The following is a 16,690-nucleotide window of genomic DNA, read 5'->3' on the forward strand; positions in this document are numbered from 1 at the left end:
ATACATGTATTTCCTGCGGTGGCAGAAACATCCTGGGCTCACCAATATCCAGATTCTTCTCTCTTCCTGGGCACAGAGCTAGGCTGTATTTCTGGCCTCCTTGCAGTTAGGAATAACTCCGTGATAGAGCTCTGGCCAGTGGAGTCTGGAAAGGCTCTGGCTAGTACAGACACCACTCTCAAGCCTCGCTCAGGCACAAGCCTTGTTCACTTTCTTTTCCTGGCTGATAGCCAGAGCAGGAGAATTCCGTAGAGCAGGCTGGGGTCCTTTTGTGGGCAGAGCCACAAGATGGAAGGAGCCTGGGTCCTCCAAACTGCAGAAAAACTACCTGCCAATCATGAACACCCATTTGGACTTTCTGCAAGTAATAAACTTTCAGCAGGTTTAGCCACATTACAGCTGTTTGTGCTACCTTAACAGGCACACCTGAACGCTTGCAGCCTGTAAGTGATGGAGAGATCGTACAATGAACCAAATAAGGCATCTCGGAGGCCACTGTTTCCTTCTTCCCGTGACACCCCTCCTTCTGATGTCTCGGGGCAATGTGTGAAATCACCGATGGGTAAATTACCACTCGAGCATGTTGCTTTGCACTTTGACTTTTTGGTGGCCTCATATCCATTTATTTCATTTTTGCTCCTCCCCAGTATGTGTAAGAGACAGGCAAGGCTACCCTTAGGGCCCTCAGTTGACAGATGAGAGCATGAGGTACTCAGAGAAGCTGGGACTCCAACTCTGGTCTCCTGAAACCTAACCCAAGCTTGTCCCTGTGGTTTCCACAAAACACTAGAAAAAGGCTCGGTCTCCTCCCTCCCAGTTATCAGTATTAATCTATGCATCACAAACAATTCAGAGGCTCTTATTTTATGCCAAATCTTGTGCTAGGAATGGGGAGTGAGCTCCTGTTTCTGCAACTTACATTGTTGCTATGGTCTAGAAGGAGAGGCAATGAAGCCAGTCACTAATCACACACACAATGCAATCATAACACAAACCTTCATTCTGGGGGGCCTTTGCCATTTGCCACATTGCTCTAAGCTCCTGGCTTGTCTTTCCTTATTTATTCCTCTTAAGTCTATCAGGTCTGAATAATTGATTTCCATCTTACAGACGAGAAAACTGAGGTGCAGGGAGTTTAAGCAGATCACCTGAAATCCCACAGCTGGCAGTCCTGGGATTTCACATGAGGCAGCCTCATTCCAGATGCCTTCTTACCAATTGCACCAGTAAGAGACGCCACTTGAGAGAGGGAGATCGAGCAGAAAGAAGTGGAAGCACGGGAGCTGCTGTATTGCCAAGGGAGGCCCAGCAGCTGGCAAGTGCAGAGAGATGGCAACCAGCACCTAGAGGGGTGAAACGGGGCTCTGTATAAGCTGGAGCTGAACAGGATTGAAGCAGCCAGGCCACAAGGGGAAACTGTGGCCCAGGTTTGTGTCCACTGAGTCTCTCGATCTCACAGCTCCTCTTCCCTTCACACCCTTTCTCTGGAGCTTAACACATTCCTGCAGGGTCCGTGGAGACCGGCTTTGAGCAGCCCAGCCTGTCTCAGGATTCTGGGTGCTGTCTGCCCTGGGCTCTGCTGCCTGCTGCGGGACTGAAGAGCTGGTGACGCGTGGCCCGCACGTGAGAGCAGGAATGCATTCCAGGCTTTCTCCAGGGATTTTCTGAGATACAGCTGTTTCCACAGAGCCATCTGTTTCTTGGCATTGCCTTGCAAGGTGACGCCATAAAGTGTTTATAAAATCTGTTTATATGTGTCTTATTTTTAACTTCTAATTGAGGTGATGCTGTTGTCTTTTCCTCTTCGTGGGCTTAGTATCAGGGAACGTGGCCCATCACCTTCACAGAGTGAGAGACGTGAGCTTGGAAGCCTTCTTCATTTCAGAGGTGATGCAGTGATCTCACAGCAGTTGACAGAGTGGGTATCCAAGGCAGGCTTTCTGGAAAACACTCGTGGCAATAACTGCCTAGGTTGTATAGTGCTTTGAATGCTTTAGCCCCTTTAACTCGCCTCAAGTAGCCTGGTGTGGGTTCATTTACTGACCATTGTACAGACGGGAAAACTGAGGTTCATGTAAGGCTAGAGGTATGCCTAAAGTGAAAGGTCTGGTCTAGGGCCATAGGGTCTTGTTCTGTCACCCAGACTAGAGTGGGGTGATACCGTCTCGACTCATTGCAGCCTCCACCTCCCAGGCTCAAGTGATCCTCCTACCTCAACCTTCTGAGTAGCCAGGACAAGGCATGTGTGTTTTGCTTATTTTTCATAGAGATGAGGTCTTACTATGTTGCCTGGGTTGGTCTGAAACTCCTGGGGCTCAAGTGATCTTCCTGCCTCAGCCTCTCAAAGTGCTGAGATTACAGGTGTGAGACACCACGCCCAGCTTGGGCCAAATTTTTAAAGTGGGGGGATGTTTCTGGCACACCACAAATGCTTCAAGAAAAGAACTTGTTGGCTGGGCATGGTAGCTCACGCCTATAATCCCAGCACTTTGGGAGGCCAAGGTGGGTGGATCATGAGGTCAGGAGTTCAAGACCAGCACAGCCATGATGGTGAAACCCCGTCTCTCCTAAAAATACAAAAACCTTAGCTGGGCGTGGTGGCAGGCACCTGTAATCCCAGCTACTCAGGAGACTGAGGCAGAGAATTGCTTGAACCCAGGAGGCAGAGGTTGCAGTGAGCTGAGATTGTGCCACTATACTCCAGCCTGGGCAGTGACAGAGCAAGACTGTTGTTTCAAAAAAAAAAAAAAAACGAAAGAAAAGGACTAGTTCTAGTTCATTTGTTCAACAAGATTTATTGAGCATGTATCAGGTGCCAGGCACTCTCTAATGAAGATATACTGATGAATAAAACAGATAAAAAGCCCTGTAGTCACAGAGCTTACATTCTAGTGGGTAGAGACATAATCAACAAAAATAAATAAGTCATGAATATATTAGTGATAAGTACTATGGAGAAAAACTAAGGAGCCCTGGAGAGAGGAAGTGCTGGGATATGGGGCAGGCATTGCAATTTTAGATAGGAGAGTATTTTAAATATTTGTAGAGAGACCACTCAAGTATGAATCAGGGCTTGATAATGGCTTCAGCTCTGCCACCAACCTGTTCTGTGTATTCACTTGTTTGAGCCTCTATTTCCTTCTGTATAAAATGGAGATAACAGTCACTACCTTGAAGGGTTAGTGAAAGAGTAAGAAAACTATATCCATATAACAATTAGGAGAATTGTGGAATAACCTGGATATATGTAATAACGTAAGTTACTATTATATGAATAGGACATACACAGCGACATCCATTTGGGAAGCACTTCCTTGTCTCGTTGCTTTAGAGTTAGGTAGACCTGGTTTCTAATGTCGGCCCCAGGTCTTAGGAGTTGTATGGCTTTGAACAAGTCAATCATTCCTCTGAAGCCTTCCTTTCCTTATCTGTGAAATGTGACTCCTAATGCCTCCCTACCTTTGTGGTGAGGATTAAAGTTGTATTTCTGTTTCTTTCTTTCCCTGCAGAACATTTCCAACTCCCAAAAGCTAGAAGCAAGCAGAGAAAGGTGTTGGAACAGCACAAAGAGCTGTGCTCGTGCAGAAGAGACCAGAGTGACTAATACCTATCCTAGGGATACCCAGCAGGCTTTGGTTCCCTGCTGTCATTAGGAGGCTAGGAGATCAACACTGATTCTCAGAGTGCTGTCTTGGGGAGGATAATGGAGTTGGGCCTAGGGGAATAATGCAGTCATCAATTAGTGATGTCTGCTGTGGACAGGGGATGGAGACAATGGCTGCTGACTTACAATTCCATATACCTTCAAAAATTCATTGGTGTCGTCTTTTTATCTTTTTTTTTTTTTTACTTTGTGGATGTTCTATCTTTTAACCTAACAACAGATCTTTTTTTTTTTTTGAGATGGAGTTTCACTCTGGTTGCCCAGGCTGCAGTGCAGTGGCGCCATCTCAGCTCACTGCAACCCCCGCCTCCAGGGTTCAAGTAATTTTGCCCGCCACCACGCCCAGCTAATTTTTGTATTTTTAGTAGAGACGGGGTTTCATACCATGTTATTCAGGCTGGTCTTGAACTCCTGACCTCAAATGGTCCACCTACTTTGGCCTCCAAAAGTGCAGGGATTATAGGTATGAGCCACCACACCTGGCCCAGATCATTCTTTTACTGTCAGTCTTTCTAAATTAACTACTTTTTTTGGGGGGAAGGGCGGTACGTTGGCCACCTTGGAAAGAAGGAACAAGGACGCAACCCCAGAAAGTGACAGCTGTCAGAAGGGAATCCGCATAAAAAGCAGTGAACAGTCTGGAGCCATTTCCTGCCCTGATAAACAGTTATCTCTCCTCCTCTGGCCAACCCCCTCACTTCCTCCAGCCTTTTCAATGCAAGCTTAGTCATCAAAAATTGTAAACTGAGTAGAATACTAAACTGAGTTTAGTATTTGGTGACTAAAGGAAAGGCATATATTTTAGCAGCAAGGTTTCTTGCCCAAATTGGTTAAAAATTATCTATTTTAATGGCTTTGCATTTTAAAAAGATGAGGTTCCTTTAGTTGGAAAGTCTCTTTGGTGGAGCAAGGCCCTCTTGACAATAACGCATCACCCTACAAATACGAGTTTTGCTACGTTGGCCAGGCTGGTCTCACAAAGGGACAAGGCGTCCCCACCAATGGAAAGAGCAAGCAGGAAGGTCCTATGGTGAGCCTGGAATGTGAAAGGCACTAAAAGGAGGTGGGTGTGGCCCATGCAGAGTGGTCAAGGGAGAGGGGAGAGAGACTGGGGTGACGGCCATGGTGACTGCCTAGAGCAGGCTGCTCTCTCATTCATCAGCCTCTTGATCTGGACAGACTTTCCTCTTGGCATCTCTAAGAGCTGTTAAGCAGCAGGCCACTTACATACAGGAGCGGGCCCAGCCTCTAAGTTCAACCCCGGTGCTCTAAGTGGCTCCTGGCAACTGGCCAGCATTCACACCTTCTTACTGAGCAAATAAATACGGTCAGATTCCAAGAAAGACCACCGATGACTTCCTCACCTCAATGATCCCCCCCAGGAGAAGGAGATGGTAGAAAAGCTGGCTAGTCACTTATAAAAGGAGCCCCACTTTTTATGACACTGAGCGGCATGGCATGGGAGCACACCGATACGGATGATTACTGACGGCTTCATCCTGCAAGGCCTTTCACTGGAGGCTTCTCCATGGAGTGCGGCAAAAAACGAGATAGGAGAAGAGTCGCAATTTAATGTTTGGAAAAATGTGCCGCATGGACACTCAAATCTCGATGATGACAAATATGGATGTGAGCAAACAGAACTGAAGGAAAAACCGTAAGAACAGTGTTTGCTGAAACCTCTAAGTGCTTCCCAGAATCTGAAAGAGTTCAAGGGTTTCATGTTTTTTTTCCCTCTATCATCAGATGCGAGGGAGGGCAGATGCTGAGAAGGCATCTAGGGTGATAGGGAGAATGGCCGGAGCCAGCGGTGATCCACTGTGACTTGGGGACCCAATAACAGAGGAACAGGGGTGCACTGTGACCAGGACCACTCTGATAAAAGGCCTGGTGAGCACATGTCTCTGGTCCTTCCATAGGTGCCCTGTCCTGCCATTGGGAGCCTAAAAGAATTCTCACTACATCCAAAATACCTATAAAAACAGCAACAACAACAATAATAATAAATCAAAATCCTCTCACCTTTTTTTGAGAGAGGGACTTGCTTTGTCGCCCATGCAGGAGTGCAGTGGCATGATCTTGGCTCACTGCAACCTCTGCCTCCTGGGTTCAAGTGATTTTCCTGCCTCAGCCTCCCGAGTAGCTGGCATTACAGGCATGTGCCACCACACCCAGCTAATTTTTTTTGTATTTTTAGTAAAGACAGGGTTTTGCCCTGATGGCCAGACTAGTCTTGAAATCCTAGCTTCAGGAGATCTGCCCACCTCAGCTGCCCAAAGTGCTAGGATTATAGGCATGGGCCACCATGCCTGGCCCTAAAATTCTGACTCTTCAGCTCAATGTACAACCTACCAGTCTGGCTTCTGCCTCCCTGAGCCCTCCCTGTCCACCAGCTCCTGGGCACACTGGCCATCCTTCTGTTCCTACCCCAAACCTGTCATTCCTCAGGGGCCTTTGTACCAGCTACTTCCTCCACCTGGAATGTGCTCCCCTTGCTCTTCTATGGCAAACTTGTTCATAGCATTGAGGTTTCAGATTCAACATCACCTCCTCACAGAAATCCTCAAACCAGTGGAGCTGCTCAGCGGCTCAGGAATACACTGCGATGTTGCAGCTACCACTGGCTGATCTTTTTTTTCTGATAGTTCACTTAATTAACTGTGTCTCCTCCGCCAGAATATAAATATCATGAGATCAGGAACCAAAGTCCTTTTTCACCTATGAATACTCAGTGTGCAGAATAAGTAGAAGGTCCTCAGTAAATGTTTGCTGCCTAAATGAATGAACCAGATACTTCTGTGTCTAGTACTAAGGGTCAAGGAAAGTGCAGAGTGCAAATATTTACTAAGCATCTAACACAGGGCCAACACCGAGCTAGGTGCTTTGCATGCGACTTCTCAGCTACTTTCAAAAACCCTATGTAAGTTTTTTTTCCTTTCTTTTTTTGAAACAGAGTCTCACTCTGTTATCCAGGCTGGAGTACAGTGGCATGATCTTCACCTCCCAGGTTCAAATGATTCTCCTGCCTCGGCCTCCCGTGTAGCTGGGATTATAAATGCCCGCCACCACATCCGGCTAACTTTTGTATTTTTAGTGGAGACAGGGTTTCACCATGTTGGCCAGGCTGGTCTCAAACTCAGAACCTCAGGTGATCTGCCCACCTCAGCCTCCCAAAGTGCTGAGATTACAGGTGTGAGCCACCGCACCCAGCCCCACAAAAGTTTGTATTCCCCATTTGACAGTTGAGGAAAGTGAGGCACAGAGGTTGAGTGACTTATCTGAGGTCACACAGGTAGTTACTGAAAGGAATTAGAGCCAAACCCAGGTCAGCCTGACTCCACATGCTCTGCTTTTTCTGTTAAAGTGTCTCTTCTCACTATCCCACAAAAAACTGCCAATCAGTCTCAACGCTGCTCCTTGTTTGCTGTGAGACCGTGGGCAACCTGCCTAATCTCGCTGTGCCTTAATTTATTCAACTCTAAAAAGCGTGTTTCAGCAAGGCATGGTGGTTCGCGCCTGTAATCCCAGCACTTTGGGAGGCCGAGGCGGGCAGAACACAAGGTCAGGAGATCGACACTATTCTGGTTAACACAGTGAAACCCCGTCTTTACTAAAAATACAAAAAATTAGCCGGGTGTGGCGGCACACAACTATAATCTCAGCTACTTGGGAGGCCGAGGCAGGAGAACAGCTTGAATCTGGGAAGTGGAGTTTGCAGTGAGCCGAGACTGCACCACTGCACTCCAGCCTCGGTGACAGGGCAAGACTCCTTCTCAGAAAAAAAATAAAAGGTGGGTTTCTATGAACATCATATGAGATACAACATATGGACAAATTACAAATGATAAATGGTGAAGGGACAGGAACAGCTGTCATAGTCTAGAGCTATGGCGTGACTTAGCTCCTGCCTAACACTGTCGGTACCCATCCATGCTGACCCCAAAAGGAGCCAGTTACTCATGAAAAGCTCTTTTTGTGTTTCCCCCCGTACTGACTACACCGAATCCCGGGTCTCTCATGTGGATATCATGTCCACAAAAACGCTGGAGTTTCCTGGCTATGAGAGACACTTATCTTTCATTCACTGGTGGTTTTGCTCATTGTTTCCTCTGCTTAGAGACTCACTTCTGACTTCACCTCGTCTGGGCCAAATGTACCTCATCTACATCCACAGGGATCAGCCTGCAAGGGAACCGCTGATGTACCTGTCTCCCCCACCAGACACAATGCCACCAGTGACATCATGTTCATCTAGGTCCTGCCCTACACAGAGCCCGGCATGGGGGACATCCTTGCTGGATGAGTAGAGAAGCCGGCCCTTCCCTGGCGAGCCTTGCGAGCCACTTACATTTTCACTGTTGACATCAGCCTCACTGGGGCAGCCAAAGAGTTCCCGCCTCAGAAGATTGCCGTCGTACTCTAGGAAGGTCAGGTAGAGGTTGCGAAAAAACTCCACGTGCTTGTTCTTCACCCGGAGCTTCTTGGGGGAGTTCCAGTGAATGACCTGGCAGGGAGATAAGGAGGCAGTCAGGTGGGAGAGGACCCTCACACATGTAGGAAGCCACAGCTCAGCACTGGGCTAAGCATGATTTGAGGGTCTGTTCGTTCACTCATTCAACATTGTGGTACAGTGGTTATGAGAAACGGCTCTGAGGCCAGGTCAGATGGGATCAAACCCTGGGACTGCCTAGGATCAAAGCCTGACTTGGCTCTATGTAGTCCTTTAATCTCATGCAAGTGACTGAATCTCTGTGCCTCCATTTCCCCATCTGTGAAATGGGAATGATCTGTGCCAGTTATCACATTGTTATCTCTCCGCCCTAAGATGGGATGCTTAGGCCATGACCCTGCAAACCCCAATTCTGCTTGGCCACCTGGCTGCCAGTAGCTGCTGCCCAGAAGGGACATGACTAGGACATCAAGGGTCTGGAAGAGGAGAAAGGCACTTGCTCCTCCTGTTGCTTCTTGTCCTTGTGGGCATCACCCTAGTCCCATTTTTCCAGCCCAGCAGTGGCAACTGTTTCCTGCAGTAGTAGGAAAAATCTATTTTGCAGTTTTCCCCACACTCAGAACATGCTACGCAGTCCCTGCTTCTCAGCCCAGTGATACTGACTCTGAATTGGCTGGTGACCCCATCCTAGTGGTCTGAGTCCTGGCCCCAGGTTTTCATCATTTCCACCTCTTCTCCCTTTCCTTCAGCTCTAGGGTAGTGCTTCTTGAACCAACTGAACACTTTATGCTTAATAAATATTTTTAAAGATTAACTTCTCTGTTCAAATTGCTGTGGTGTCTGCCTCCTGCCAGGATGTTGAATGATAGATACAGTGTCTCATAAAGCTGTTTGAAATATAAGCAAGTTCATGCCTATGAAGCATGCAAATAATGCCTAGCACGTGGTAAGTGCTCAAAAGATGCTGGTTCTCACTACTGAGTGCCTAGAGTACACAGGACTGGGAAGTTGCCAGAGACATGGGACACTGGGGCCCTCCCTTGGCACACTCATGGTCAATTGGGGAAAAGTGTCTACAAACAGGTCATTTGAATGTGATAATAGAGAGAGGATCAAAAGAAATGAGAAGCCAAGCACAGTGGCTCACGCCTGTAATCTCAGCAATTTGGGAGGCTGAGGTGGATGGATCACCTGAGGTCAGGAGTTCAAGACCAGCCTGGCCAACATGGTGAAACCCCATCTCTACTAAAAATACAAAAATTAGCTGGGCATGGTGGCAGGCGCCTATAATCCCAGCTACTCAGGAGGCGGAGGCAGGAGAATCACTTGAACCCAGGAGGCAGAGGTTGTAGTGAGCCGAGATCATGCGGCTGCACTCCAGCTTGGGAGACAAAGCGAGACTCCAACTCAAAAAACAAAAGAGAAGAAATCTGAGCTGAAGAATGACCAGAGAAGTATCAAAGAAGAAGATGCTTGTGCTAGAGTTTGAGGGAGACAGGGCCCAGGGCAGAGGAAAGACATGTGGGGTGAGGTGGCTCATTTAGAACATGAGAACCCAAATGCTTTAGCTGGAACACAAGGGATGGAAAGATGTGGGGCGGTGTGGGTGGTGGTGGGGTCGCAGGGTCAGGCCTTGGACCTGAGAGACCCATGCTCAGCACTCAAGACTGTGGGCATTGCGGAAATTCAGGGGGAGGAACGTCCGTAACTCTAGGTTTCAGAAAGATCCGTCTGATTATAATGGGGAAGACGCAAACCTGGAACCTGGGATGACAGTTATGAGTCCGTCGTAACATCTAGTCAAGAGAAAGGGCCTTGGGGACATTTGGTTGGAGAGATAAGATATGCACAAGAAAAGCAAATCTGGGAAAAGCAATAAAATATTTATAGACTATTAACTTGTTTATGACACAGTCATAACAAAGTGCACTCTCGGCTCACTGCAGCCTCGACCTCCTGGGCTCAGGTGACCCTCCCACCTTGGCCCCCTGAATATTCGGGAGCAGGCACATACCACTATGCCTGTCTAATTTTTGTAGAGATAGGGTTTTGCCATGTTGCCCAGGCTGGTCTCAAACTCCTGGGCTCAAGTGATCCTCCCATCTTGGCCTCCCAAAGTGCTGGGCTTATAGGTGAGTGACCAGGCCTGGCCTAGACTACTTAATGGTACTAAACTTTGTTCTAAGAAATCACCTTAATTAATTATTAATATCTGGCAGCATTCACTGTTAGTATTAAGCCAATTCATGACTGCTACAGAATAACCCTGATTAGTAAAATGTCACTGGCATTAATTTAACACTCATAACGGGCCTAAGGGGCAGCACTATTATGAACTCCATTTTACAGATGGGGAAATAGAGGCACAGACAGACTCTGTAGTTCGCCTGTGGCCAGAGAAAAGTAGGCTTGGAACCTCGGAAGCCTGGCTCCAGAGTCCACCTGTTTAAGTACTCACTGCGCCTGCACCATGTCCAACATCAGCACACAGGGACCGAGAACAGATGACTGGGCCAGGCACATGGGCTCTCCTAGCTGAGCTACATGAGCCAAATCCTGAATGATGGGTGGAGGCAGCACCTACAGTCTGAGTGTCTCATGGGGACAAGGAGAGTCCAGGTGAGGAAAATCACATAGTATCAGAAACAGCTAAGCTGGAAAAGACCCTAAGGGGGCCGCGCTGTGATGGAGGTCCTGGTGATAAATGATCATATTCTCAATGTTCCTCAGCAGACACCAAGGCAAGGCTGAGCCCAGTGCAATGGCATGAATACCTGAGCATAGTCCCCAGAGAACCCTCAACGGGATACCTGAGATGGGAAAGGGAAGCCTGTATTGAGGGGCCACTGTTCACGCCCTAGGCTAGGAGCCTTCTCCTGGGGGGCTCACCCATGGACTGAACACGTCACCTTTAATCCTCACCATGACCCTAGGAAGGCATGCAATCAGAGAGAGGAAGAAACGGTGAAAAAGTGACTTGCCTGTGGCCACCTAGCTGGCAAACATGGGAACCAGGCTTCAGACATAAGCATGTCTGATTCCCAAGCCCATGTTCTTTCCTCTATAGAGTGGAGGACAGAAGCCAAGCTTTTATAGAGGAAACAAAATCGCCTTTCCCTCAATACCCCCTGCTGCCCTTACTCTCTATTCCTGTGGGGGCTGAACAGTGTATCAAATGTAATGGATTGTCTCCCACTCCCCCAGAAAATTCACATGTCAAAAGGTGATGACATTAGGAGGTGGGATCTTTGAGAAGTCCTTCGGTCACAAGGGAAGAACGCTCATGAGTGGTATTAGCGCCTTTAGAAGAGAGACCCCAAAGTGCTCCCTTGCTCGCTTCCACCATGTGAGGACAGACGGAAAACGTGCCAACTATGAATTGGAAAGCATACCCTCACCAGACACTGAATCTGCTAGTGCCCTAACCTTGGACTTCCCAGCCTCCAGAAATGAGAAATAAACATCCAGCAGTCAGACAGGACTAAGACACTGAGGGAAGGAACTGGGTGCCCACAGCTCAGTCGCTTCCTCATTCCCTCATTTGGTTAGGGTTCTGTCTATGAGAGTCTACAGCAGGGTCCAGAGCTGCCATCTGAAGAGAGGACTGGGAGACCCAGCACCCTCTGCCCTCTGATTTGGGAATGTGCATTAGCAATACCCATTGAAGATGCCTGGATAAATACTGCTCTAGAAGACCAGTTTTCTCTCTCATGGCATAATGAATAATGGGAAACCTGTTTGGTACAAACCACACCCCCCCCCAACCTTCCATAACCAACAAGGATAAAGTATCCAGATAAAGAACTGTGGATGTCAGACCAGTCGAGGTCTGAATCCCAGCTATGCTCTTTACTTAGCTGGGATTGGACCACTCGTTTCTCGGCTTGGAACCTATTTCCTCAAGTGCAAGGAGGGGATCAGCAAGCCCGACAAAGTAGGTAAGAGAGTTAAACAAATGCTAGCTCAGTGCTTGTATGTCAGTGTGGCTCCGTAAGTGTGGGTTTCCTTCCCTCTCAAAGATGGGGCAGGGAAGGAGGAGTTCTGCCCTCCTTTCTCCTTCCTGCCAGCATCAGTCAGGAAGCAAGCGCTCAGCATTCGGGGGGTACAGAGAGGGCTGGCAGGAATGAAACTACTTGATGAGGCTTACATTTCAGGGAAGAGTGAGTATGCAATGTGTGGTTGTCTTCTTGTGCCTTTTGAAGGGTAGGAGAGGAAAGACTCTCCCCTGAGAACACATTCTATCTGGGCATAAGATCCTTGGCCATGCATTAAAATAACTGCATGTGGGCTGGAGTCACTCACACCCAGTGGGGATCATGTCTTCTCTGCGAATGATTCTGGTGCTTGCCAAGTGCTGAGCCAGCAGGAAGACGGACGGATGTGGATCTGATTGAGGAAATGTAAGCTTCCTCAACAGGGAGAAACTTAAACTAAGTGACAAGAAGGGCTGGCCTATGGGCCCCCAGACAAACAAAGCTTAATGTATTGTTGATAAATCTGCCAGGTTCTTTAGAGACAAGGTCTCACTAAATCCTCCAAACAAGCCCATTTGAATCCCATTGTCCACTTAATGGAGATGGTAAGTGACTTGCCTATATCTCACAGCTGGTAAGTTGCAGAGGTGAGACTGGAAGCTGGCTCTAGAGCCTAAACCTGAGGTTCCTAACTACTATCCCATCTAATCCTAAAGGGCTGAGCATTTTACAGATGAGGAGGGTGAAATTTACAGAGAACTGAGTCCGCCCAAGATCACATAGTGCGTCTGCGCCAAGTCAGGGTTGGGACTAGGACCTAGGTCCCCTGGTGCCCCACAACACGCCCCAAGCGATGTGTGAGCTCATCAAGCCTCATCCCGCTCTGCATCTGTGTAGTTTGTGAACTAGATCTGGGTTTGTGTATTTACTATGGGCAATGCTAGTGTCACATAAGAAGGAAGATGGGGAAGAGGATGGTGAGGTCGCTGGCAAGCACAGGGCGTTCTGAAGAGCGCTTTGCAATGCCGCTCCCTCTGACAGTCAAGCCCATTCAAAAATCTATTAAGATATATTCATATTTACATTTTGCACCTGAATTTTCAATCATCAGGCCATAGAATACTCCATTACCTTGTGCTAGGGTCTAAATATATTTAGTTTGGTGTAAAAGTAATTGCGGTTTTTGCCTTTAAAATACTTCTGCACCAACCTCAACAGCTGTCATGTATTTAACACCCATTAGATGTTAGAAATCCGGCTAGGTGTTTTCTGTTTGTTTGTTTTGGAGCAACGGTCTTGCTGTCTCACCCAGGCTGGAGTATAGTGGTGCATCTGGACTCACTGCAGCCTCAATCTACCAGACCCAAGTAATCCTCCCACCTCAGGCTCCCGAGGGGCCGTGACTACAGGCACACACCACCACGCCCAGCTAATTTTATTTTTTGTAGAGATGAGGTCTCACTGTGTTCCCCAGGCTGGTCTCAAACTCCTGAACTGAAGCAATCCTTACACCTCTGTCTCCCAAAGTGCTGGGATTACAGGCATAAGCCAATGAGTCCGGCCAGGCCAGGGTGTTTTATATATGTATGTATCCATGTACATATATTGGATATGAAATACATAATACCTATTATTTACTTCTCGAAATTGGATGTGATCATGGGATTATAAAGGAAACAAAATAGTTCTCACCTTTTCCTCAACAGCCCCCTACTGCCCTTACTTCAGGGGTTGAATAGCATATTAAATGTAATGAATTGTCTCCATTCCCCCTCAGAATTCATGAACGTGATCATGGGATCACATTTAATCAAAACAACCTGGTACAGTGGTTTCTATTATTGTTTCCGTTCTGAAACTTACAACTTATAAAGGAGTAAATAGCAAACTTACAACTTATAAGGAGAGGATGAGTCTGAGCCTCAGACTAGCCCAGGGTGACTGAGTATGTGTTCAAGCTTAATACAAAATCAGATCTGTCTTGCTCAGTGTATTAGGGTTCTCTAGAGGGAAAGAACTAACAGGATAGATATATAAAGGAATTTATTAAGTATTAACTCACACAATCACAAGGTCCCACAATAGGCTACCTGCAAGCTAAGGAGCAAGGAAGCCAGTCCAAGTCCCCAAACTGAAGAACCTGAAGTCTGATGTTCGAGGCAAGAAGCATCCAGCACAGGTAAAACAGATAGGCTGGGAGGCTAGGCCAGTTTCTCCCTTTCTCATTTTTCTGCCTACTTTATGTTCAATGGCAGCTGATTAGACTGTGACCACCAGATTAAGGGTGGATCTGCCTTCTCCAGTCCACTGATTCAAATGTTAATCTCTTTTGGCAACACCCTCACAGACACACCCAGGAACAATACTTTGTATCCTTCAGTCTCATCAAGTTGACACTCAGCATTAACCATCACAATTCAGAAATCGTTTTCTTTCTATTATATCTCATTTAGTCATTCAACATAGAGTAAGATGAGCACTGACTTTGTGCCACACACGGATCTAGGGGCTGTGAATGCAGATATACTCGCGAGAGACCACAACTCTCTTTCTGAAACTTAGAACTTCTAAAGAGAGGAAGGTAGCACAACACTGTCTATTTTAAACTTCAAGTATGATAACATGCATTTAAAGAGGCTGTTGGTGATTTTTCCTCGGTGGGGTCACATTAAATGCAAAGAAACCAAGACCCAGAGTGGAAAGGTGACTTACCCAGAGTCACACAGCAGAGGCAGAAGCAAAGCCAGCTTCTGTCTCCTGGGCCACCACTCTTTCCACTAGACCACATTCCTCACTCTGAAAATCTGTCCTAGGATCCCGTGTTGCTGCTACTTTTTATCAGTGCTTGTCTAACTCCTAAGAAATGTCATGTTCTGGTCTCTTGAGGGAAAGAATCACCCATCATTGCTAACTTGGGGGCAGCAAGCTGGTGCTGTAGACATTTACTGACAGGCATTCACGTCTGAGACAGAGTGACATTGGAGAATGCACCCAAAATAGATTTTTGTGAGGAGGTGATAAGTGCATGTGGATCTACAAGGTTTGTGATGAAAATATATCATAACTTGTTCCCCTTTCTGAGGCATGTTATCACAGTTGTAATAATAATAATTATTATTAGCAGCTAACATATATCACATGCTTACTGTATGCCAGGCACTGCTCTGAAAACTCTGCTTCTAATAGCTTGTTTCTCTTTACACAACTCCATGAGACAAGTGATGCTCTTACTGTGTTACCTTTCAGGTGAAGAACATTGGTAGGTTGCCTGAAGTTACATAGCTAGAGAGTAGGAGGATTAGAACCCAAGCAGATAGAAAACTTAGAAATCTGTGTCCCTTATTTATCCCAATCTGTCATCGTTAAATGACTCTGTTTACAGAAATGAACATGAGATTTACAAAAGGTGACAGGATCAGAAATGAAACCTACCTTCCCTTTCTAATACCCATCCCTGGGATGCTAGGGATGCAGGGGGATTTAGGATTTCCCAGATACAGAGGCTGAGCCTCCAGTCTGGCAGGAAGCAGAGCAAGGGAGAATGGAGGTTGCATGCCAGGTGGGCTGCAGGAGCTGCCAAGCATCAGGGGCCCCAGGAGTGTGATCTGCTTGGATCTAAAATGCCTATAAAGGCTGAGTCTATGTGCAGACTTGGAGTCAGCCTCTACTGAGCCAGAGAAAATGGACAGAAATTGATTACTGTCCAGGAAACTTAAACATCATCTGGGAAGGCAGCAGAAGTCAATGTGATTAAAGGAGACATGAGAAACTCTATCGCCCATCAAGGGCATAGGAAAAAGCAGTTCAAAGGCAGAAACAAGACCTCAGTACAAGGACGAGGCTATGGAAAGAGTTCAGCCAACACGTCAGATGCACTTAGACCCCAGAAGGTTCACAAGAGTAATTGATGGTGAAAAAGAGCAAAGAAATGAGAGCCTGTATCCACATGCTAGGTGAGTAAGAACATGAATCTCATCTCTTCCACATTACTGGGATAAAAGGCATAGAAAACAGGTCTCCATCTCAACACTCCCACAGAATAACACCTAGCCTGATAGGTAAGCCTGCTGCAAACTGCCTCCTACTTATGATTCCAGCTCTATATTCAGGCTAAAAGGCATTCATGGTGTTTCTTAAACCTGTCTCTCATGATGCTGTGCCTTTTCATATGCTCTCCCCCTTGCTAGAATGTCCTTACTTTCTCTCTACAATCTCTCTCTCTCTCTCTCTCTGTCTCTCTCTCTCTCTCTCTCTCTCTCTCTCTCTCTCTCTCTCTCTCTCTCTATTTATTTATTCTGAGACAGAGTCTTACTCTTGTCGCTCAGGCTGGAGTGCAATGATGCCACCTCAGCTCAGTGCAACATCTGCCTCCGGTTCAAACAATTCTCCCCTATCAGCCTCCCCAGTAACTGGGATTACAGGCATGAACCACCACACCTGGCTAATTTTTGTATATTCAGTAGAGACAGGGTTTTTGCCATGTTAGCCAGTCTGGTCTCAAACTCCTAACTTTAGGTGATCCGCCCACCTCAGTCTCTCAAAGTGCTGGGATTACAGCTGTGAGCCACCATACCTGGCCTCCTACCTTCTTTTCATACCAGT

The 16,690-nt window shown here is 47.0% G+C and overlaps 1 protein-coding gene across 10 annotated transcripts in view; it reads right to left on the minus strand.

Annotated features, from left to right (window-relative positions):
- Window positions 1-16,690, minus strand: part of LARGE1 (LARGE xylosyl- and glucuronyltransferase 1) — a 635,729-nt gene that overhangs the window by 68,242 nt on the left and 550,797 nt on the right. For all 10 annotated transcript variants that reach the window (XM_035261739.3, XM_054245858.2, XM_035261475.3 and 7 more), the window contains one exon: window positions 8,013-8,168. In XM_035261739.3, the coding sequence (XP_035117630.2) occupies window positions 8,013-8,168 (156 nt within the window). The remainder of the gene's footprint in view (window positions 1-8,012; window positions 8,169-16,690) is intronic.

The sequence above is a fragment of the Callithrix jacchus genome, chromosome 1, assembly GCF_049354715.1.
Source record: "Callithrix jacchus isolate 240 chromosome 1, calJac240_pri, whole genome shotgun sequence".
NCBI lineage: Eukaryota > Metazoa > Chordata > Mammalia > Primates > Cebidae > Callithrix > Callithrix jacchus.